The sequence below is a fragment of the Phyllobates terribilis genome, unplaced genomic scaffold (genome assembly GCF_046119375.1).
Source record: "Phyllobates terribilis strain yellow unplaced genomic scaffold, ASM4611937v1 Scaffold_11__3_contigs__length_659146591, whole genome shotgun sequence".
NCBI classification, from domain to species: domain Eukaryota; kingdom Metazoa; phylum Chordata; class Amphibia; order Anura; family Dendrobatidae; genus Phyllobates; species Phyllobates terribilis.
Window position 1 is genome coordinate 274477469 of NW_027362771.1, and position 25535 is coordinate 274503003.

General features: G+C 46.5%; 1 protein-coding gene across 7 annotated transcripts in view; it reads right to left on the minus strand.

Moving 5' to 3' along the window:
• Positions 1 to 25535, minus strand: part of SEMA3D (semaphorin 3D) — a 306858-nt gene that overhangs the window by 72404 nt on the left and 208919 nt on the right. For all 7 annotated transcript variants that reach the window (XM_073652332.1, XM_073652335.1, XM_073652334.1 and 4 more), the window contains 2 exons: positions 12362 to 12431; positions 10883 to 11027 (listed from right to left, as the gene is read on the minus strand). In XM_073652332.1, the coding sequence (XP_073508433.1) occupies positions 10883 to 11027; positions 12362 to 12431 (215 nt within the window). The remainder of the gene's footprint in view (positions 1 to 10882; positions 11028 to 12361; positions 12432 to 25535) is intronic.

Genomic DNA, 25535 nt, shown 5'->3' on the forward strand with positions numbered 1-25535 from the left:
CATTGTCACCAGTAAAAAAACAAATTAAAAAACAACCATATCCCTTACCTGTCCACCGTGATGACATGATCCACAGTGCCCCACGAAGATCTGGGGCACTTCTGATGTGACTGCTCTAGAGGAGAGCACTCTATATACTGACATGAGTCAGTGTATAGCGCTGAGCTGCCGGAAGTGAGGTTACTGGAGTTCAATCAGCTGATGATCAGCTGATAAGCTCCGGTGACCTCACTTACTGCACCAGTGTTGCGTGAGAAAATTCTCACACAGCACCAGTGCCATAAGTGAGGTCACTGGAGCTCTCAGCTGATTATCAGCTGATTGAACTCCAGTGATCTCACTCCCGGCAGCTCAGTGCTAAACACTGCCAGGAGTGATCGCACTCCCGTCAGTGTATAGAGTGCTGCCGGGTGATCGGATCACCGTGGGACACTTGGGGTATGGCGGTAGGTGTTTTTTATTTTAATAGCAATTTATTTTAACTTTTTCTTTTGTACACTGTGAACAGACGCCGGCTGAAGAGACTACTTCTCTCCTCAGCATCGCCAGCTCCCACTATTATCAGTGGGAGCGGCCGTAGGATGATGGGAGGAGTAGTATCCCATGGGCAATCCTTTGTGCATTTTTGCAGCGTTTTTGACTCATTGACTTGAAATGAGTCAGGCAAATATGCAGCAAACATCAGCAGCAGATCAGCGCTGCAGATTTGACTGTCTCAATTGAAGTCAATGGGTGAAAAACCCAGCAAAAACGCACAAAAAATTGACATGCTGCAGATTTAAACGCAATGACAATCCTGAGAAGGAAATTCCTGATCATGTGCACAGCACTTCAGGATTGTCACTGCATTTGCTGGCACTAGGATTTCCTAGTATTTTTGGCCCATTTCTGAGGGAAAAAAACACAGCGAAAAGCACCAAAAACGCACAGTGTGCAGATAGCCTAAAAGTTTGGGCACCCCTGGTCAAAATTACTGCTATTGTGAACAGTTAAGCAAGTTGAAGATGAAATGATCTCTAAAAGGCCTAAAGTTAAAGATAACACATTTCCTTTGTATTTTAGCCAAAATAAATATATATATTTTCTCATCGTTTAGATTTAAAAAATTACAAAAAGGAAAATGTGCCGATGCAAAAGTGTGGGCAGTCTGCATTGTTAGTATCTAGTAGAACCCCCTTTTGAAAGTATCACAGCTTACAAACGCTTTTTGTAGCCAGCCAAGAGTCTTTCAATTCTTTTGAAAGTACTTTTCATCCATTCTTCCTTGGAAAATTTCTCCAGCTCTGTGAGATTCCAGGGTCATCATGCATGCACTGCTATTTTGAGATCTAGCCATAGATTTTCAATGATGTTCAGATCAGGAGACTGTGAGGGCCATTGTAAAACCTTCAGCTTGCGCCTTTTGAGGTAGTCTATTGTGAATTTTGATGTATGTTTAGGATCATTATCATTTGTAGAAGCCATCTTATTTTCAACTTCAGCTTTTTAACAGATCTTGTTATGTTTGAATCAAGAATTTGTTGAAATTTCATTGAATCTATTCTTCTCTCTACCCATGAAATGTTCCCTGTGTCATTGACTCCAACACAATCTGAAAGCATGATTCCTCCACCCCCATGCTTAATGGTTGGAGAGGTGTTCTTTTTCCTGAAATTCTGTGCTTTTTTTTCTCCACACATACCTTTGATCATTGTGGACAAAGAGTTCCATTTTAAACTCATCGGTCTAAAGGACTTGTTTCCAAAATGTATCGGGTTTGTTTAGATGTTCTTTTAAAAACTTCTGAAGCAAAATTATTATGGTGAGGACACTGGACAGGTTTTCTTCTGTTGACTCTTCCATGAAGGCCATATTTATGCAGGTGTCTCTGAACAGAAGAATAATGTACCACAACTCTAGAGTCTGCTAAATCTTTCTGAAGGTCTTTTGCAGTCAAACGAGGATTCTGATTGGCCTCTCTGGCAAACCTATGAGCAGCTCTCACAGAAGTTTTGCTTGGTCTTCCAGACCTTGCCTTGACCTCCACTGTTCTTGTTAACTGCTAAACAGCTGCTTAGAAGAACCCATGGCTGCTGTTTTGTGGCACAAGGTTAAAGAAGGCTGGGATTTTATAAATCTGGGAAATTTGCATCACCTGACCTTTCCTAACGATGATAGTGAACAAGCCATAACCTTAACAGGCTAATTAAGGTCTGAAACCTTGGTCAAAGTTATCTGAGCACACCAATCTCTGATGACCAAACTTTTACATTGGCCCATTTACCTTTTTGTAATTTTTAAAATGTAAAAAATAGATATACAGTACAGACCAAAAGTTTGGACACACCTTCTCATTTAAAGATTTTTCTGTATTTTCATGACTATGAAAATTGTACATTCACACTGAAGGCATCAAAACTATGAATTAACACATGTGGAATTATATACTTAACAAAAAAGTATGAAAAATCTGAAAATATGCTTATATTCTAGGGTCTTCAAAGGAGCCACCTTTTGCTTTGATGACTGCTTTGCACACTCTTGGCATTCTCTTGATGAGCTTCAAGAGGTAGTCACTGGAAAAAGTTTTCACTTCACAGGTGTGCGCTGTCCGGTTTAATAAGTGGGATTTCTTGCCTTATAAATGGGGTTGGGACCATCAGTTGTGTTGTGCAGAAGTCTGGTGGATACACAGCTGATAGTCCTACTGAATAGACTGTTAGAATTTGTATTATGGCAAGAAAAAAGCAGCTAAGTAAAGAAAAATGAGTGGCCATCATTACTTTAAGAAATGAAGGTCAGTCAGTCCAAAAAATTGGGAAAACTTTGAAAGTGTCCCCAAGTGCAGTTGCAAAAGCCATCAAGCGCTACAAAGAAACTGGCTCACATGAGGACCGCCCAAGGAAAGGAAGACCAAGAGTCACCTCTGCTTCTGAGGATAAGTTTATCCGAGTCACCAGCCTCAGAAATCGCAGGTTAACAGTAGTGTTGAGCCACCCGGGTAGTGTTCGGGTTCGGTTCGGTTTGTCGAACACCGGGATGTTCGAGGAACTGTTCGTCGAACTGTTCGTCGAACACCTTAGAACACCGTCGAACACCGTTAAAACCAATGGCAGGCAAACAAAAACACATAGAAACACATAGAAAACACCTTCAAAGGTGTCCAAAAGCTGACAAACTGCTCAGAAGACGCTCTCTTTAAAAAAGCCGGCCGGCAATTCAGCAGCGGCATACACCGGTACCCGACAATTTAGACAAGAAGGAATAGAGCATCACACATAGATTAGATAGATAAAAACATGTCAGTCACACATATAAGAAGCACAGTGACAGTGTTGCTTACTGTACTTGTCATTTAGTGTAAAGGATTTATTAAAAAAAATAATAGTGTTTTCGTGCACCGTCTCTTTAAAAAAGCCGGCCGGCAATTCAGCCTCGGTACCCGACAATTTAGAACAGAAAGATAGAGCATCACACATAGATTAGATAGATAGAAACATGTCAGTCACATATATAAGAAGTACAGTGATAGTGTTGATCACTGTACTTGTCATTTAGTGTTAAAATAAAGGATTTATTAAAAAAAAAATTGGCGTGGGGTTCCCCGTAATTTTAGTCTGTAGCGGAAGTTAAGCAGACGGCTGGGGCAGATGTTTGAAGCCTGGGAAGGGGGTAATACCCACGGAGCTTCTCAGGCTACTAATATCAGCCCCCAGCTGAATATCTAGCCTTTACTAGCTATTAAAATGGGGGACCCCCCCAAAAAAATGACGTGGGGTCCCCCCTATTTAAATAGCTAGCAAAGGCTAAGCAGACAGCTGGGGGCTGATATTAATAGCCCAGGAAGGGTGCCATGAATATTGGCCCCCTCCCAGGCTAGAAACACCAGCCGTCAGCTGTCCCAGAAATGGCGCATCCGTAGGATGCGCCAATTCTGGCACTTAGCTTCGCTCTTCCCACTGCCCTGTAGTGGTGGCAGTGGGGTAATAGGGCTGGGGTTGATGTCAGCTTATAATGCCAGCTGACATCAAGCCCAGGTTAGTAATGGAGAGGCGTCTATAAGACACCCCCATTACTAACCCCATAGTGAAAGTTACAAAAAAAACACAAACACCCAGAATAAAGTCCTTTAATTGAAATAAACACACAATTCTTTATTGTTCTAAATTAAACCATACTTACCATCACGCCCATTCCAGCTGAAGCCAACGATCTCCTGCAATAAAAGAGAAATAATAAAGCAACATCATCCTTACCTTCCCATGGTTCCCAGGACAGCTTCAGCTCTGCTACATCGAGATGACAGGCTGGACCGCAGCAGAACGCTGCCATCCAGCCTGTCATCCCGCAGACACTGAGAAGCGCAGGCTTGCTTGCGCTCCTCAGTGTCTGGCTGTGACGGCATAAAGATGAGCCGAGTTCATGTCCAATGAGCTCGGCTCACCTCATGCACGTCACTGACAGCGTGGGAGAATTCTCACGCTGAAGCGCTGAGTGCAGGAGAATTTTCCCACGCTGTCAGTGACGTGCATGAGGCTGATATTTAAATTTGGCGCACAAATCGGTGATTGGTCGCGGGCAGCGTCCGCGACCAATCAGCACAGTAGTGTTTAACTTTGGCAGCAAGATCAGTGATTGGTCGCGGTCAAGACGGCGACCAATCACCGATTTGTGCGGCACATTTAAATAGCGGCCGCGACCAATTGGATGTCAGCGCCGCTCCCCGGTCCTCCCTTCACGCCCTAGCCGCATGGATGTCAGCGGTGCTGCCTGTGCGGATACTTCCGCTGCGAGAACCCGGGACATGAGCGAGCGCTCGGAGCAGAAGTATCCCGACCCGCAGCACCGCTCCCCGGTCCTCCCTTCACACCCTAGCCGCTGATGTCCCCACAGTATCCGCATGGTGTTACAAAGGTCCGGACATTTGTGTTAAAAATCGCTGATTGGTCGCTGGCGCTGCCTGCGACCAATCACCGATTTGGACGCCAAATTTAAATATCGGCCGCGACCAATCACCCATCTTGGCTCCACATTTAAACACCGCTGTACTGATTGGTCGCGGACGCTATTTAAATGTGGCGCCAAAATCGGTGATTGGTCGCGCCCAGCGTCGGCGACCAATCAGCACAGCGGTGTTTAAATGTGGAGCCAAGATCGGTGATTGGTTGCGGCCGATATTTAAATTAGGCGCCCAAATCGGTGATTTGTCGCGGGCAGCGCCAGCGACCAATCAGCGATTTTTAACACAAATGTCCGGATCTTTGTAACACCATGCGGATACTGTGGGGAGATCAGCGTCTAGGGTGTCAAGGGAGGACCGGGGAGCGGAGCTGCGGGTCGGGATACATCTGCTGCGAGCAGTCGCTCATCTCCCGGCTTCTCGCAGCGGAAGTATCCGACCAGGCAGCGGCGTTCCCCGGTCCTCACCAATACGATTCGCTGATTGGTCGCGCTCTCCGCACGCGACCAATCAGTGATCTTGGCGCTAAAGTTAAACACCGCTCTGCTGATTGGTCGCGGAAACTGCCCGCGACCAATCACCGATTTGGGCGCCACATTTAAATAGCGGCCGCGACCAATCAGTGAGATTGGCGCCAAATTTAAACAACGCTCTGCTGATTGGTCGCGGACTCCAGCCGCGACCAATCAGAGAGATTGGCGCCAAATTTAAACCCCGCTCTGCTAATTGGTCGCGGATGCCGGCCGCGACTAATCAGCATTATTGGCGCCAAATTTAAACACCGCTCTGCTGATTGATCGCGGTCGCCGTCCGCAACCAATCAGCAGTATTGGCGCCAAATTTAAACCCTGCTCGGCTGATTGGTCACGGTTGCCGGCCGCGACCAATCAGAAGTATTGGCGCCAAATTTAAACCCCGCTCTGCTGATGGGTCACGGTTGCCGGCCGCGATCAATCAGCGATTTTGGCGCCAAATTGAATCACCGCTCTGCTGATTGGTCGCGGCCGGCGATTGCGACCAATCAGCATTATTGGCGCCAAATTTAAACACCGCTCTGCTGATTGGTCGCGACCGCCGGCCGCGACTAATCAACATTGTTGCCGCCAAATTTAAACACCGCCCTGCTGAATGGTCGCGGTCGTGACCAATCACCGTTATTGGCGCCAAATTTAAACACCGCTTTGCTGATTGGTCGCAACCGCGACCAATCAGCATTATTGGCGCAAAATTTAAACCCCGCTCTGCTGATTAGTCGCAACCGCCGGCCGTGACCAATCAGCGATATAGTCGCCAAATTTCAACACCGCTTTGCTGATTGGTCGCGGTTGCTGGCCGCGACCAGTCAGCGATTTTGGCGCCAAATTTAAACACCGCTCTGCTGATTGCGCCGGGTCTACCGCATACATATTCTAGAATACCCGATGCATTAGAATCGGGCCACCATCTAGTTTCATGAAATAATTTAAAAAAAATTGACGTGGGGCTTCGCACTATATTTGTGTCCAGCCAGGTACAGCAGGCAGGAACGGGCTGCCCCCAACCACCAGCTGCCTATTTGTACCTGGTTGGACACAACAATATAGGGAAGCCCTTTTTTTCTTAATTATTTCATGAATTTCATGAAATAATTTAAAAAAAAAATACGTGGGGCTTCGCCCTATTTTTGTGTCCAGCCAGGTACAACTAGGCAGCTGGTTGCTGGAATCTGCAGCGCAGGGAGGCCCAAGCTTTCTGGGTCCCCCCCGCTGCAAATTGCAGTCCGCAGCCACCCCGGAAAATGGCGCGTTCATAGAAGCGCCATCTTCTGGCGCTGTACCCAACTCATCCAGGGCCCTGGTGCGGTGGCTCACTGGGTAATAAAGGGGTTAGGGCAAGCTTGGCATTATCAGCTGGCCCTAAGCCCGAAATTCATGGGGTCACGCCAATATTAGACATGACTGCCATGAATTTCTAGTAAAGTATTTAAAAAAAACACAATACGCAGAATAAAGTCCTTTATTGTTCTAAATTAAACCATACCAGCTGAAGCCAATGTCTTCTGCAATAAAAGTAAAATAATAAAGCAACCTCATCCTTACCTTTCCATGGTTCCCACGACAGCTTCAATTCTGCTATATCGAGATGACAGGCTGGACCGCAGCAGAACGCTGCCATCCAGCCTATCATCCCGCAGACACTGAGAAGGGCAGGCATGCTTGCGCTCCTCAGTGTCTCGCTGTGACGGCATAAAGATGAGACGAGTTCATGTTCAATGATCTCAGCTCACCTCATGCACATCACTGACAGCGTGGGAAAATTCTCCTGCACTCAGCGCTACAGCGTGAGAATTCTCCCACGCTGTCAGTGACGTGCAAGAGGTGAGCTGAGATCATTGGACATGAATGAGCTCACCTCATGCACGTCACTGACAGCGTGGGAAAATTCTCACGCTGTAGCGCTGAGTGCAGGAGAATTCTCCCACGCTGTCAGTGACGTGCATGAGGTGAGCTGAGTTCATTGGACATGAACTCGTCTCATCTTTATGCCGTCACAGCGAGACACTGAGGAGCGCAAGCATGCCTGCGCTTCTCAGTGTCCGCGGCATGGCAAGCTGGATGGCAGCGTTCTGCTGCGGTCCAGCCTGTCATCTCGATGTAGCAGAGCTGAAGCTGTCGTGGGAACCATGGAAAGGTAAGGATGATGATGCTTTATTATTTTACTTTTATTGCAGGAGATCGTTGGCTTCAGCTGGAATGGGCGTGGTAGTAAGTATGGTTTAATTTAGAACAATAAAGGAATGTGTCTTTATTTCAATTAAAGGAGTTTATTCTGGGTGTTTGTGTTTTCTTTTAACTTTGACTATGGGATTAGTAATGGGGGTGTCTTATAGACGCCTCTCCATTACTAACCTGGGCTTGATGTCAGCTGGCATTATAAGCTGACATCAACCCCAGCCCTATTACCCCACTGCCACCGCTACAGGGCAGTGGGAAGAGCGAGGCTAAGTGCCAGAATTAGCGCATCCTATGGATGCGCCAGTTCTGGGGCGGCTGACGGCTGGTGTTTCTAGCCTGGGAGGGGGCCAATATTCATGGCACCCTTCCTGGGCTATTAATATCAGCCCCCAGCTGTCTGCCTAGCCTTTGCTAGCTATTAAAATAGGGGGGACCCCACGTCATATTTTTTGGGGGGGTCCCCCATTTTAATAGCTAGTAAAGGCTAGTTATTCAGCTGGGGGCTGATATTAGTAGCCTGGGAAGCTCCATGGGTATTACCCCCCTCCCAGGCTTCAAACATCTGCCCCAGCCATGCTTAACCTCCGCTAGAGCTTAAAATTATGGGGACCCCCACGCCAATTTTTTTTTAAATAAATCCTTTATTTTAACACTAAATGACAAGTACAGTAAGCAACACTGTCACTGTACTTCATATATATGTGACTGACATGTTTCTATCTATCTAATCTATGTGTGATTCTCTATTCCTTCTATTCTAAATTGTCGGGTACCGCTGCTGAATTGCCGGCCGGCTTTTTTAAAGAGACAGTGCATGAAAACACTATTATTTTTTTTAATAAATCCTTTACACTAAATGACAAGTACAGTAAGCAACACTGTCACTGTACTTCATATATGTGACTGACATGTTTCTATCTATCTAATCTATGTGTGATTCTCTATTCTTTCTATTCTAAATTGTCGAGTACCGCTGCTGAATTGCCGGCCGGCTTTTTTAAAGAGACGGTGCATGAAAACACTATTATTTTTTTTGATAAATCCTGTACACTAAATTACAAGTACAGTAAGCAACACTGTCACTGTACTTCGTATATATGTGGCTGACTTGTTTCTTTCTATCTAATCTATGTGTGATGCTCTATTCTTTCTGTTCTAAATTGTCGGGTACCGGTCTATGCCGCTGCTGAATTGCCGCTTTTCATGCTTCACTGTTGCCACTGTTCCCATCGATTTGGGCAATCACTGTAATGCCACAACCACCATGGCTGTGGCATTACAGTGAGTGGCAGGCAATCCCTGCATGATTGGTGTTCAAAATAGCGCCAGACATGCAGGACACGCTTTTGGTGCACGAACAGTTATCGAACATAACCTCGAACAGCCGAATTTTTTGCAAATCGTTCGGGTTCGTCGAACAACTCGAACACCGCCCAAAACAGCTCGAATTTGAGATTGGCGAACAGTTCTAGTCGAACACCGCTCATCTCTAGTAAACAGCAGCTCAGATTAGAGACCAGGTCAATGCCACACAGAGTTCTAGCAGCAGACACATCTCTTCAACAACTGTTAAGAGGAGACTTTGTGCAGCAGGCCTTCATGCTAAAATAGCTGCTAGGAAACCACTGCTAAGGACAGGCAACAAGCAGAAGAGACTTATTTGGGCTAAAGAACACAAGTAATAGACATTAGACCAGTGGAAATCTGTGCTTTGGTCTGATGAGTCCAAATTTGAGATCTTTGGTTCCAACCACCGTGTCTTTGTGTGACGCAGAAAAGGTGAACGGATGGACTCTACATGCCTGGTTCCCACCGTGAAGCATGGAGGAGGAGGTGTGATGGTGTGGGGGTGCGTTGCTGGTGACACTGTTGGGGATATATTCAAAATTTAAGGCATACTGAACCAGCATGGCTACCACAGCATCTTGCAGCGGCACGCTATTCCATCCGGTTTGCGTCCTGTTATTTTTCAACAGGACAATGACCCCAAACACACCTCCAGGCTGTGTAAGGGCTATTTGATCAAGAAAGAGAGTGATGGGGTGCTACGCCAGATGATCTGGCCTCCACAGTCACCAGACCTGAACCCAATCGAGATGGTTTGGGGTGAGCTGGACCGCAGAGTGAAGGCAAAATGGCCAACAAGTGCTAAACATCTCTGGGAACTCCTTCAAGATTGTTAGAAGACCATTTCCGGTGACTACCTCTTGAAGCTTATCAAGAGAATGCCAAGAGTGTGCAAAGCAGTCATCAAAGCAAAAGGTGGCTACTTTGAAGAACATAGAATATAAGACATATTCTCAGTTGTTTCACACTTTTTGTTAACTATATAATTTCACATGTGTTAATTCATAGTTTTGATGCCTTCAGTGTGAATGTACAATTTTCATAGTCATGAAAATACAGAAAAATCTTTAAATGAGAAGGTGTGTCCAAACTTTTGGTCTGTACTGTATATTTTTTGCCTAAAATACAGAGAAAATGTATCATCTTTAACTTTAGGCCTTTTGAGATCATTACATCTTCAACTTGCTTAACTGTTTACAAAAAAAATAATTTTGACCAGGAGAGCCCCAACTTTTACATGCCACTGTATACCAATAGTGGAATTCCCTTAAGGTGAAAAGGCAAGTCGAGGTTCTTTCTGAGCGTAGTAAGTTTAAAAAAGATTACAATCAAAACCAAGGAATGTGATCACCTGATGGGATTTGTGCATATTTGGACTTAACTTCTAAAAATGCTTGAAATGAATCCAATAGGTGCAGTCAACCTGGTGTGCTGATGGAAATTCCTCCATGGGAGTTCTGGCAGTGTGTAATGGGAGTGGAGAAACCAGGTGAAGGGTACTCCCACAATAGCAGATGAAATCATATGGAAAAGTTACCCAAAAAAGTACCCTAAGAATAAAATAAAATAAAAATGTATTTAAGAAACACAACACATTGAGGAAGGCTGGATACAGCCGAAATGCATTTTGTTTTTTTAAATACATTTTTATTTTATTTTATTCTTATGGTACTTTTTTGGGTAATTTTGCCATTTGATTACATCTGCTATTGGAAGAGTATCCTTCACCTGGTATCTCCACCCTTAAGATTGTCTTAGTGTGAGGAAGCGCAAGAGAGGTTGAAAGAAAAAGTAGCACATAGATTTGCAACTAAGTTTGACTAATACAGAAAGGAATCAGTTTTACAAATAGAAACTACAATATAAAAAAAAAGATACATACTGTTCCTGGGCGCGGGTAAGGGATTCTTCCATCATATTGTACCCACTTGTGATCTGGACTTTCTTTATGAGCATAGGGACCATTGAACACTCCTCTTATATCAGCCATGCTATAGACACATACAGCAGATGCTTTAAATATAGAGCTAAAAGAAATAGAAAATAATTTTCAGATGTTAAGATGAGCAATTAATAAGGATCATCCAAAATATTGTAAAATACTGTAACCACTTTTTTGACTTTAAAAACGACTCCATCTCAGTATGGTTATTCCACCACTAATAATTTATTTTCATTGCTTGCAGAAAAAAATATATCAAATTCTTTTAGTATAAATGTAAATCTGGTATTGTGTGAACTGGAGATAAAATCAATACAATGCTGACAGCCCTGCTATCCATCATATTAAAACAACATGAAGGAATAATGAGATCACTCAGTGAGGGGCTACTTCAAGTTCAAGAATGGTAGACATGGAAGAAACATTTTCTCTGATTTTGGTGGCATACCTTAATTACTCAACTTATGCCTAGTACAAGTTTACTATGAAAGGTTCTATATGACATCATCCCAGAGCTTATGGCTCATAGATCACATAGATTTAATGGACCATATGTTAAAGCCATAATGATTCGTATTATTAAAAGGTCAGGTGAAATAATAAGAAGCAGTTATTACCATTAACTACATCTATCTTCGGACTACTTTGCTGGTCTGGATGTAATTTTTTATATTTAAGGACTCGATGATTTGAATGGACTGCGTTTAATCCTAATTCAAGGTGTATTCTTCAGAGGTTTAAAGAAACGGTCATGATTTATTTGAAAAATAGGAAAATCAAAAACTTTGAGATTGTCTCCTTATTTCCCGTATGAAATGCAAATGTCTCATGCATACAACAGGAAGGGTAAAAGGTTTTAAATTAATCATGTTTAACCTCAGATTTACTGATGAATGATGATTAAAGATACTGCTGCTTTCTGTAAAGTTGACCTGGACTATCATTTATAATTGAATTAATTTTTTGATCTTTTTTGCTAAGCCCTAGAGTAACATTACTTGACGAGCTATTGCGCTTACTGAAAATTAGAGATGTAGTCATCCCATCTGACATAAGTCTAGCCTCTTTTGACTTCCTCTTGAGTATCACGAGAACAAGGTCAATCTAAAATCAACATACTTGGAATGTTCCACAAACCTCTCCAAATAGATCATACAGAATAATTAGTCTGCTATGTCAACGATCATGATCCATCGCTCCGGTGAGGAGAGACTAGGTTCATGCCAATATCAAGCAGGTGGATACTTGTAGAAGATTTTACTTATATTTTCATGTAATCAGACAAATGTTTATATTACTCATTCCTGTCCTTGGTGATTTGATGTTTCGCTAATGAAATAATAATAAACTGTGAAAGTGCTTCCATCTGAACAAATTCACAGAGGATAGTGCAACCCACAGCTAGAACAGAAGCAATACCTTGTAGTAGTGAAGATCCCATACACAACGGGGTTCCGATCATCCTTGGTTGGGAGTAAAAATACATCTTCTATAAAGTAAGAAGTGAAAACATTTAAGTTACCAACAATATAAGACAAGAAACAGAATAGAATTTTTTTTTAACACATTTCAGTATACTTGCAGAAAATTATTGGTCTAAAAACATACTGTATACTAATCATTGGCAATATTTCCATTTAGAGTCAATACTGACTAAAAAATATATACTTTTACATAAAAGCTATGGGGGATATTTACTTAAAAAAAGTAGTTTTTACTGCTGCCTTAATAAAAAGCTCTCTGAAGTAAAGGGACAGTCAAGGGCAGGAGTAAGATTTCTGACTTAAGGTAAGCCATAGCTTGTCATGAATTAAACAAGCTGTGGTATCATGCCTCTGTCCCATCCCAGATCCACCCCTTTTGGCATAACTTGTTGAAATGCCAAAAGTCGCACATTTTTTTTGCATAACCTTAAAGGGGTATTCCCATCTCTACGAATCTATCCAAATATTTAAGCGAGTAAAATAAATAAATACTACATTTCTAATTGGAGGTCATATTATTATTATTACACCTACTACATATTAGGATAGGATATTAAGGTTGGGAATACCCCTTTAAGTTGTGCAAAAATTTTGAGACTTATCAAAGTATTTTACAACAGAATTCTGACAAAAACAGTTTTGAGACCCTAGCCTTTTTTCTTTCTCGTTGTTTGCTGTCAGTGAATGGCAACTGTAGCGTCGGCGTCCCTGCCTCCTGCTAGGCAGGGACGCTGTTCCCCTCACCTCTCCGCTCCGTGCCCGGCGTCTTCCTCCCACTCTGCTGGCAGCGTGCGCTGCTTCCCGGCCACTGTGCTTAGGGCGCACGCGCTCCCCCTCTCTTAAAGGGGCCGCGCGCGCCGTCCTAAGGAGTCCCCGGCCAATGGCCGGAGGACCTCACCATATATAAGGCACCTCCTCCAAAATGGAGGTGCCCAAGCAATGTTGTTGCATAGCCTATCACTCTGCTTCAGCCCTCAGGTACCGTTACCAGATACCTGCCAGTTACCTGCCAGATTCCTGCTTGATACCTGCCTGATACTTGTCTATCAGCTTACATTCCTGCGGTCCGACAGTCTGCCTACCAGCCCTGCCAGTCTGTCTATGGATCTGACTGCCCGCTCACCTGGGAGTGCTCATCTGCTACCTGCCTGCTAGCCTACCTGGAGGCTCTGCTGTCACGTGCTGTGACCACCTGCCTGTCCAGAGACTCTTACCCGCTCACCTGGGAGCGTCCGCCAGCTACCTGCCTGCTAGCCTACCTGGAGGCTCTGCCGTCACGTGCTGTGACCACCTGCCTGTCCAAAGACTCTTACCCGCTCACCTGGGAGCGTCCGCCTGCTACCTGCCTGCTAGCCTACCTGGAGGCTCTGCCGTCACCTGCTGTGACCACCTGCCTGTCCAGAGACTCTTGCCCGCTCACCTGGGAGCGTTCACCTGCTACCTGCCTGCTAGTCTACCTGGATGCTCAGCCGTCACTTGCTGTGACCACCTGCCTGTCTAGAGACTCTTGCCCGCTCACCTGGGAGCGTCCACCTGCTACCCGCCTGCTAGCCTATCTGGAGGCTTAGCCGTCACTTGCCGTGACCACCCGCCTGTCAAGAGACTGTCCCCGTCACTTGCCGTGATCTCCTGCCCTTCTACCCAGAGACTGTCCCCATCACGTGCCGTGACCTCCTGCCCTTCTACCCAGAGACTGTCCCCGTCACTTGCCGTGACCTCCTGCTCTTCTACCCAGAGACTGTCCCCGTCACTTGCCATGACTACCTGCCCGCCTACCCTGGGAGCCACCCGCTTCCTTACAAGGACTGCCCCTTAGTATCGTTGCTCAGAGGTTCCACCTCCCAGACCCATTACAGTTTGCTCGGGCCATGGAACCCGGTGGCACCCAAGCTCCCTCGCTCTCTGACTTGTGTCATGAACTTTCCCGTCAGAGGTCCCAACAGGAGTCCATCCTGAGTCATCTGCGTAGTGTTAACTCCCACCTGGACACATTGTCTACCTCTTCGGGAGCTGCCTCCACACGCACACTTACTACCCCGGCACTGCCGCAGCCCATCAACACCATGGCATCTCTTCCCGGTCCCCGCCTCTCCGCTCCTCCTCGTTTTGGCAGAGATCGCAGCCAGGCACGGAGCTTCATTAACCAGTGCACTCTGCACTTCGAACTGTTGGCACACCAGTTTTCCACCGACCGAGCCAAAGTAGCCTTCATCATGTCCCATCTCACGGGAGAGACACTGGCTTGGCTAAATCCTCTATGGGAGAGAGGAGACCCCCTGGTGTCCAACCTGCCAGCCTTTCTCACGGCTTTCCGGAAAGTCTTCAACGAACCAGGACGGAAGACCTCATCCGCATCATCTCTGCTACGCCTCCATCAAGGAAATCTCACCGTGGGCCAATATGCCATACGGTTCCGTACCCCTGCTTCGGAGCTTTCCTGGGATAACGACGCCCTGGTGTCTGTCTTTTGGGAAGGTCTGTCCAGCCGTATTAAAGATGAAATCGCCGGTCGGGACATTCCTACCACTCTCGACGACTTAATAACTCTTGCCACCCGGATTGACATCCGCTTCCAGGAGCGCGCCAAAGAGGTCACCCGTGAGAGGAGGTTTCCACGTCTAGCCCCTACCTTCCAGAAACCCGTCACTTCTCCCGTTATTCCCCAGGCGCACTCACCCGAGCCTATGCAGGTCGACCAGACCAAGATGGTCAAGACCCGTCAAGAGTTACGCCGAGCCGAGGGGAGCTGCTTCTACTGTGGCAGTAAGGAGCACCGGATCTGTTCCTGCCTGGAGAGGTCGGGAAACGCCTGTGTCTAGGATCGCTCAGAGAGGTCGTCCTAGATAAGAGTAAACCCTCTCCATCTCTGTTGCTGTCGGTCTCTATCATCTGCGGGGAGAACCGTTATTTTGAACTAGCCCAACTTGACTCTGGAGCTGCCGGAAATCTCATTTCTCAGTCCCTGGTAGAGAAATTCCGCATTCCCACCAAACCTCTAGCTGTACCCTTATCTGTTGCTGCCGTAGATGGGGGCCTCTTACCACATCCCATCCAACTCATCACCGAATCTATAACCCTGCAGGTGGGAATGCTGCACTCAGAGAGCATCTTCTTTCATGTTGTGCCTGGACTCTCTCACGCCCTCTTGCTAGGCCTACCTTGGCTTCAGAAACATGCACCCGTGCTTGATTGGCAGACCGGAGAAGTCCTTCGCTGGGGACAGGACTGCCATAAGACTTGTTTAGTTCCCGTCCATCCTGTCCATCCTTCTCCTACCCCAGCCAATCTACCTGGTCTTCCAGTTCCCTATTGGTCTTATGCGGACGTCTTTAATAAAAAGGAGGCAGAGACATTACCCCCTCATAGACCATACGACTGCCCAATCTGCTGAGACCCGGTCCATGTCTGAATATATTGAGGAGAATCTGGCCCGGGGATTTATCCGAAAATCGACCTCCCTGGCGGGAGCAGGCTTCTTCTTCGTCAAAAAGAAGGACGGCTCACTCCGTCCCTGTATAGACTATAGAGGCCTTAACCAGATCACGGTGAAGAATAAATACCCCCTTCCGCTCATTCCGGAATTATTTGACCGTCTGAGGGGGGCTAGAATCTTCACCAAGCTGGACCTCTATGGGGCATATAACCTGGTCCGTATCCGTCAGCGGGATGAATGGAAGACGGCATTCAACACCCGGGACGGCCACTATGAATACCTGGTAATGCCCTTCGGTCTCTGTAATGCTCCCGCCGTCTTTCAAGAGTTGGTCAATGACATCTTCCGGGACCTTCTCTACTCCTGCGTAGTGGTGTACCTGAACAACATCTTGGTCTTCTCTCCGGATCTTCTCACTCACCGGAGGGATGTTCGTCAGGTCCTGCTCAGGCTCAGGCAGAACCACCTCTACGCTAAATATGATAAGTGCCTCTTTGAGCAGACCTCGCTTCCGTTTTTGGGCTACATAATCTCTCAGACTGGCCTACGAATGGATCCTGAGAAACTGTCTGCCATCCAGAAGTGGCCCCGACCAGAGGGGTTGAAGGCTATTCAGCGGTTCCTGGGCTTCCCCAACTACTACCGCCTCTTCATACCGCACTTCTCTTCCCGGACAGCCCCAATCTCTGCGCTCACCCGTAAGGGCACTAATCCCAGAGAATGGCTGCCCGAAGCAGAGGAAGCCTTTCTTTCCTTAAAACAGGCTTTCTCTTCCGCCCCGGTGCTGCATCGTCCGGACGGCGTCAAACAATTCTTCCTGGAAGTGGACACCTCCTCCTCTGGAGCCGGAGCGGTACTTACCCAAAAGTCGTCTTCCGGAAGAATGGTAACTTGCGGCTTCTTCTCCAAACTCTTCTCCCCTTCTGAGCGCAATTATTCTATAGGAGACCGAGAGTTATTGGCCATTAAGCTGGCACTGGAGGAGTGGCGTTACCTGCTCGAGGGGGCTCTTCACCCGGTAATTATTTACACGGACCACAAGAACTTGGCTTACCTCCAAAGCGCCCAGAGACTTAACCCGCGCCAAGCCCGGTGGTCCTTGTTTTTGCCCGCTTTGATTTCGTTCTTCATTTTCGCCCGGCAGACAAAAACATCAAAGCTGACGCCTTGTCCCGATCTTTTCCTGGTGTCTGATCTAGAGGAGGAGCCTAAGCACATCATTGATCCCGCCAGAGTAATGCAGGTGGCCCCCGTGAATCTAAATCGTCTCCCTCCCGGTAGGACGATCGTAGCAGTACCTGATCGGAAGAAGGTCCTACAGTGGGGTCACTCGTCTAAGCTAGCTGGCCACGCCGGTCTGAAAAAGACCCTCCAGCTTATTACCCGGCATTACTGGTGGCCTACCCTGCACAAGGACGTAATAGACTTTGTTTCAGCCTGTGTGTCCTGCGCCCGCAACAAGGTTCCGAGACATCTGCCAGCCGGTCGCCTCCTTCCTCTTCCAGTACCTGCTGCCCCGTGGCAGCATATAGCTATGGACTTTATAACGGATCTCCCTGTCTCTGCCGGTTGTACGGTCATTTGGGTGGTCGCTGACCGCTTCTCCAAGATGGCTCACTTCATTCCCCTGCCGGGCCTCCCGTCTGCACCCAAGCTGGCTAAAGACTTTATCCGCCACATCTTCCGTCTCCATGGCCTGCCCCTCCACATCGTGTCGGATCATGGGGTTCAGTTCACCTCACGCTTCTGGAGAGCCAAATGTAAGCTGCTTGGCGTCACCCTGGACTTCTCCTCCGCTTACCACCCACAGTCCAATGGTCAAGTGGAGCGGATCAATCAGATCCTGACTAGAGATGAGCGTTGTTCTACTCGAACTGTTCGCCAATCTCAAATTCGAGCTGTTTTGGGCGGTGTTCGAGCCGTTCGGCGAACACGAACAATTTGAGAAAAATTCGGCTGTTCGAGGTTATGTTCGATAACTGTTCGTGCACCAAAATCATAACTGGATTTTTTCTCAGTAATGATGAAAATTAATGTTAATACGCAGTTTGAGTGTACAGCGGGGTGGGGGGAGGGGCAGGGGATGGATCTCTGCAGGAACAATGAAGATCTCCATTTTTTTTTTCTCTTTCCCGCATTTACAGTGGGGAGGTGCAATCTGTCAGCCTATCAGCAGCGCACACACGGAGCGAAGTGCTTTTTTTCACACAAGCAAGGGCATGTGTCATTGGCAGTGTATGTCACATGTCCTTGCCCTATAAGACCAAGCCATTTTCCCCGTCGCCACCATTTTGTCACTGCTGCAGCTGCGTGTTAGACGGCACCGCTGTTGCTGTGTGCGCTATACCTTGTTAATTTCAAGCCAATTTTCGCACAAATCTACAGATAGCTTGGGAGTAGGGAATAGTTGTGATTGCAGTCCTTTTAAGGACTAGGTTACAGCATTTCCTACGACTTTTATCAGGCAGGTCTGTGCTCTTAAATAGATAGATTGTGGGAGTAAAGACTAATTGTAATTGGAGTCCTTTTCAGGACTAGGTTACATCAGTTCCTATCAGTTTTTGCCAGGCAGGTCTGTGCCAGTGCTGTGCAAGTTTTTTTCACAGCATTTGGCTGAATCTAGCAAAGCTAATCCTTTTTGGCCTATTGCAGAGTGTGTTAGTCAGTGGAGTAGCCTATCTGTGTTGCAAGATATACCACCTGTGTATAGAATACCAATTTTTTTACTGCACCTAGTGAAGTAAAATCTTTTGGGCATAGCATCATTCTATTAGTCCATCTATACTGACCTCCATCAGGTTGCAAATTGAATATAATTTTTTTCTGCATCTAGCTCTGAAAAAATATTGGGCTTCTAGCTGTGTGTGGGACTTGTTGTATTAGTCCATGTATACTGACCTCCATCAGGTTGCAAACTGCATATATTTTTTTCTGCATCTACCTCTGAAAAAATATTGGGCTTCTAGCTGTGTGTGGGACTTGTTCTATTAATCCATCTATACAGACCTCCATCAGGTTGCAAACTGAATATATTTTTTTCTGCATCTACCTCTGAAAAAATATTGGGCTTCTAGCTGTGTGTGGGACTTGTTGTATTAGTCCATCTATACTGACCTCCATCAGGTTGTAAACTGAATATATTTTTTTCTGCATCTACCTCTGAAAAAATATTGGGCTTCTAGCTGTGTGGGATTTGTTGTATTAGTCCATCTATACAGACCTCCATCAGGTTGCAAACTGAATATATTTTTTTCTGCATCTACCTCTGAAAAAATATTGGGCTTCTAGCTGTGTGTGGGACTTGTTGTATTAGTCCATCTATACTGACCTCCATCAGGTTGCAAACTGAATATATTTTTTTCTGCATCTACCTCTGAAAAAATATTGGGCTTCTAGCTGTGTGTGGGACTTGTTCTATTAATCCATCTATACAGACCTCCATCAGGTTGCAAACTGAATATATTTTTTTCTGCATCTAGCTCTGAAAAAATATTTGGCCTTCTAGCAGTGTGTGGGACTTTCTCTATTAGTCCATCTATACTGACCTCCATCAGGTTGCAAATTGAATATAATTTTTTTCTGCATCTAACCCAGCCAATAGTTTTGGCCTAGTACCACAGTTTGGCCACTCAGCTCTGCTCGGTTCCCATCCATTGTTTTTTTGTGCAAACAACTCCAGAGTTGTTAATTAGTTAACCACCAAAATGAGTGGAAAAAGGCCTGCTGCTGGTGGAAAGGGGAATAGGCGTGTTGGGAAGGGGAAAAAAGGCTGTGTCCGTGGGGTAGGTGTTAAAGCAACAGTAACATCTGCAGAAGAAAGACCATCTTCCAGCCAAACTAAAATGTCTACTTCTTTTAGCGGACAATGTGATAAGATCCCTTTCTTACGGCCACGCCAATCGCTACAAATTCCAGATGAGGCACAAAAACAGCAGGTGCTTTAACGGATATCAAGTGCTCCTTTAAGTGGGCTCTCCTCCACATCAACTTCAACATCACAAATACTCCAGTCCTCAAAGGTGTCACCCCAATCGCACTTGCTTCCTCACAGCTCCCAAATCTCCAGCTGCCCGTCTGAGTATGAGGTAGAACAGATGGTTGAGTCTGCAGAGCTGTTTACTCATACTATAGCCTGGGAATCAGAGGTCGACTCCAGCGCTTCTGTGAATCCAGACGAGGAAATGATCTGCACTGATGCCCAGAATCTTTATGAGTCGGATCCAGGACCAGACGCAGAAGGTTCTGACCATAATGTAGACCCTCATTCCCAAACTGTAACTCCTGTTGGTGGAGACAATGAGGAAGACGATCATAAGACTCAAATACCTGATTGGAGCGACAACTTTAGTTTTTTGTCAGGGCAGGAACAGGTTGGCTCTGAGGACGACAGGTGTGATAACGCACAGGGTGATGATGATGAGGTTGGAGATCCCACTTACTGTCAACCCACAGTCAGCCAAGAGATGAGGTCAGCAGAGGAGGTGGAGGAAGATGCTAGTGACGACGAGGTCAGGTTGCGCCTTCCTGGACAGAGACGTAGTACTGGAAGCACGTCAACAACTGCATCCTCAAACACAACTCTGCCTCTCACCACAAGTCGTGGTGGCTCTTCAGGTCGCATGGGTGCTAAGCCTTGCATAGCCTGGGCATTTTTTCAGATCGATAAAGATGACCCAACTCGTGTTATCTGTAACATTTGTCAGCAAAAGCTAAGTAGAGGCCAAAAAATACATAGTTTGAGTACTTCATGCATGAACCGGCACATGGACATGAAGCATAAGTTGCAGTGGGAAGCTCAGTGTGCTACAATGCGGCCTAGCCGGCCGGGCCAACCACCGTCTGCCATATCTTGTGCATCCGCGGCCTCTTCATCCTCTGTGACTGGGGGGACAGCAGTCACACCTGTTTTGGGGCGCAGACCTGCCACCTCTTTACCCGCAACAGCCAGCGTGATTGGCAGGTCATCATTTTCTTTGGAGGTGGTAACACCAGCTGGTGTTGAGCGCTGTCCGACATCGATAGCACCACCTTTGGATCAAGGCAACCTAACATGTCCGCCTGCATCTTCCTCACAGACCGGCAGTTTGCCGGGGACACCCTTATCAACCCCGTCTAAGCACAACAGCCAGCCCTCAGTCCCACAGATGTGGACAAGTAAAAGACCATTTCCTCCTAGCCATGAGAAAGCTAAGAGGTTGAATTTCACCATCTGCAAGTTCTTGGCTACAGAAATGCTGCCTTTCCGCCTGGTGGACACAGAGGATTTTCGAGACCTTATGTCCGTCGCAGTGCCCCAGTACCAGATGCCCAGTCGGCACTACTTCTCAAAGAAAGGTGTGCCTGCGCTCCACCAGCATGTCGCACACAACATCACCGCTTCTTTGAGAAACTCTGTGTGTGACAGGGTGCATTTCACCACAGACACTTGGACGAGTAGGCATGGACAGGGGCGTTACATGTCGCTGACTGGGCACTGGGTAACTATGGTGACAGCAGGACAAGGGGCTGCTGTCCAAGTCTTGCCGTCCCCACGAGTTGTGCGTCAATCCTCTTTATGTCAAAGTTCCTCCACTGCTTCTGCCTCCTCAACCTCCTCTCGGTCTTCCACCTGCACCCAAAGCCTGTCTGGTCATGCCACAAGCTTTCTAACTGCGCAGAAGGGATCCTGCACACCTCCTTACTATGCTGGCAGTAGGGCTCAACGTCATCAGGCGGTTTTTACATTGAAATATCTGTGAAATGTGAGTCACACAGCTGAGTAGTTGTGGTCAGCTCTGGAGAACCAATTTCATGAATGGTTGTCTCCACTGGACCTGAAACCAGGGAAGGCCGTGTGCGACAATGCTGCAAACCTGGGTGCGGCCCTTCGCCGGTGCAATGTCACACACGTGCCTTGTATGGCTCACGTGTTGAACCTGGTTGTCCAGCAATTTTTAGCCCACTATCCCAGACTAGATGGCCTTCTACAGAGGGCATGGTCGCTGTGTGCTCACTTCCGCCGTTCGCATCCCGCAGCTCAGCGACTTACATCTCTACAGAAGTCGTTGGGCCTGCCACTTCACCGGCTAAAATGCGATGTGCCTACCCAGTGGAATTCAACTCTGCACATGTTGCAGCGACTGTGGCAGCACCGACAAGCCCTGGTGCAATACGTTCTGACGTATAACCTGGGCCAACGAGATCCGGAGGTGGGGAAAATCACGCTGGAGGAGTGGTCTCAGATCAGGGACCTATGCACCCTTCTGCACAGTTTTGAAATGGCGACGAAGATGTTTAGTGCTGACGATGACATTATCAGCATGACTATTCCGGTGATTTACATGCTGGAGCACATGTTAAACAGAATTCGGAGTCAGGTGGTGGCACAAGAGGAGGTGGAGGAAGTAGAGGAGGAGGAGTTGTATGCGGAAGGGCTAACATCTGCAAGGTCCAGACGGTCGGCAGCACCAAGGCGGCAGGCATGTGAGGGTGGGGGAGATGGTTTTACCAGGGCGCATGGTAGCAGCCAAACTAGTGAGGAAGGTGCAGGAGCCCAGGAAGAAGTGGAGGACGAACTGATGGAAGACTCATCAGATGAGGGAGAGCTTGATCACATTTCTGTTGTGCGAGGTTGGGGGGAGAGGACAGAGGAAGGAAGCATGATTGTTACCTCGCCACCAACACAACAGGGACTTGGTGCTCCTGGATGCGCAACACACATGAGTGCCTTCTTGCTGCACTACCTGCAACATGACCCTCGAATTGTGAGAATTAGAAATAATCCTGACTACTGGATTGCCACACTGTTAGATCCCCGGTACAAAAGTCAATTTGCAGAAATTATTCCTGCCATAGAAAGGGATGCACGCATGCAGGAATATCAGCAGAGACTGTTGCAGAATCTTACATGTGCTTTTCCACAAAACACCAGTGGTGCACGTAGTGAATCTCACAGTTCCAACTTGCCAACCGTGGGACCGTCAAGTGTTCAGCACTCAAACCGTAACAGAACCACAGTATCTGCTGGTAACATCAATTTTGCGCAATCATTTCACCACTTTTTTAGCCCATCCTTTGCAAGGCCACAGGAGACAAGAAGTCTGACACATAGTCAACGCCTAGAGACGATGGTACAGGAGTATCTCCAAGTAAACATTGAAGCCATGACTGTGTCACTGGACCCTTGCTCTTTTTGGGCTTCCAATCTGGATAAATGGCCGGAGCTAGCCACTTACGCCTTGGAGATCTTGTCATGCCCCGCAGCCAGCGTTCTGTCTGAACGTGTGTTCAGCGCTGCTGGTGGTGTGCTGACAGATAAGCGCACGCGGCTCTCCACTGATAATGTAGACAGACTCACGTTCATAAAGATGAACAAATCATGGATCCGAAACGACTTTTCTACCCCTGTGTCACCCTGGGGAGAGTAAAAGCTTGATGATTGGTTAAAATCACCCTACCAACCGTTTTAAGCTTTCAAATTACTAATCATGTTTATCTGTATCTTGACTGGAAAATAATTTGGGCTTTGTAGCAGTGTGCAGCACTGATCCTATTAGCCCATCTATACTAAGCTCCACCAGATTTAAAATTAAAAATAATTTTTAGCTGCATCTAGCCCGGAAAATAATTTTGGGGCTCCGAGAAGCGCAAGACACATAAGTGCCTTCTTGCTGCACTACCTGCAACATGACCCTCATATTGTCAGAATTCGAAGTAATCATGACTACTGGGTTGCCACACTCTTAGATCCCCCAAACTTTTCGATCAACCTTTTCATTTTAATAAAGACCAAAAAAATGGTCATTTTTGAAATTATAAGCATTAGCAGGTTATTAGAAACTGAAATCAAACAGTTTTCAACTCAAAACTTTATTCTAGGTGATGTTACATTTTCACATAGGACCCCTTGTTCGAAAGGAGCTTCTGAACTCTCTCGTCCATTGAATTTGTCAGGTTTTGGATGGTTTCTGCTTCAATTGTTTTGCATGAGGACAGAATACCCTCCCAGAGCTGTTGCTTAGATGTGAACTGCCTCCCGCCATCATAGACACTCCTTTTGATGATGCTCCAGAGGTTCTGAATGGGGTAGAGGTCAGGGGAGCATGGGGGTCACACCATAAGTTTGTCCCCTTTTATGCCCATATCAGCCAGAGATGCAGATGTTTTATGTGCAGCATGAGATGGTGCATTATCATGCAAAAAAATGATCTTGCTGTGAAATACATGGTTCTTCTTCTTGAACCATGGCAGGAAGTGCTGTTTGAGAAAATCCACATACATTATGGAGTTCATCTTTAGCGCCTTAAGGGATCCTAAAGGGGCCGACAATCTCTCTCCCCATGATTCCAGCCCAAAACATTACTCCACCTCCTCCTTGTTGGCGCTGTAGCCGTGTTTGCGTGGGGTGTCCATCAACCAGCCATCCTCCACTCCATCCATCTGGACCATCGAGCGCTGCACGGCACTCATCCGTGAACAAAACAGTTTTGAAATCAGTCTTCTTGTAATGTTTGGCCCACTGGAGCCATTTCTGCTAGTGTGAAGTGGATAGAGGAGGTCGACAGGATGGCATATGCACAGCTGCAAACCTCTGAAGGACCCTGCATCTTGTTGTTCGGGGGACGTTGGAGGCACCTGCAGCTTCAAAAACTTGTCTGCTGCTATGACAAGGCTTTTTTGCCGCTGCTCTTTTAAACTGACGTAATTGCCTGTAGGAAAGAGTCCTCAATTTGCCCTTATTAGCACGCACACGTGTGTACTGTGAATCAGCTACATACTTCTTGATTGCCAAGACACTTCATCCTGATCATCGCACAATGTTGATTGTAGTCATGCCTTGACCTAAACACTCCACAATTTGTTGCTTCTCAGCAGCCGACACATCCTTTTTCTTTCCCATTTTGGCAGAAAATGTAGGCTGCTTAATAATGTGAGACAGCCTTCTTAAGTAGTCTTGCCTTTCATTGGACACACCTGCCAAACTAATTAGCACAGGTGTCTGCAATTGCTTACAGTGATATAAAGAGCCCTGACACACATCACCATCAATGAGTTTAACTGACAAACAAACAAATTCTTCCCTTATCACTCCTAAACACTTTTTGCATAATAATTTGGAACACAGTGTACATGTGCTTTTCCACAAAACACCAGTGGTTCACGTAGTGAATCTTACAGTTCTAACTTGCCAACCGTGGTCTGTATGGAGTTGTTCAATAAAGGGCCCAAAATTAAGATAACATAGATGGGAGAGGTCTCTATGAATAGGAATTCCTAAGTATTTGATACCCTGTGAGGGCCAGGCAAAGGGAAAGTTGGACTGGATGGAATCCTATATGGATCTGGGGAGGGAGACATCGAGGGCCTCAGACTTCGCTGCATTGATTTTAAAATTTGACCATGTAACAAAGTGATCTATTTCAGCCATAACAGCATGGATGGATATATGTGATTGAGTGATATATACTAGTACATCATCAGCAAATAGAGAGCACTTGTACTCGGTGCCTCCCACCTCAATCCACCTAATATTGGGGTTATGGCGAATTGATGAGAGCAGGTGCTCCGTCACTAGGATGTATAAGAGAGGGGGCAGAGGACATCCCTGCCTTGTCCCATTGGTGATTGTGAAAAGTGATGAAAATGTTCTGATGAACCCCCTGGGCCTTGGGACACCCGGAGCCGGACCCTTTTTGGT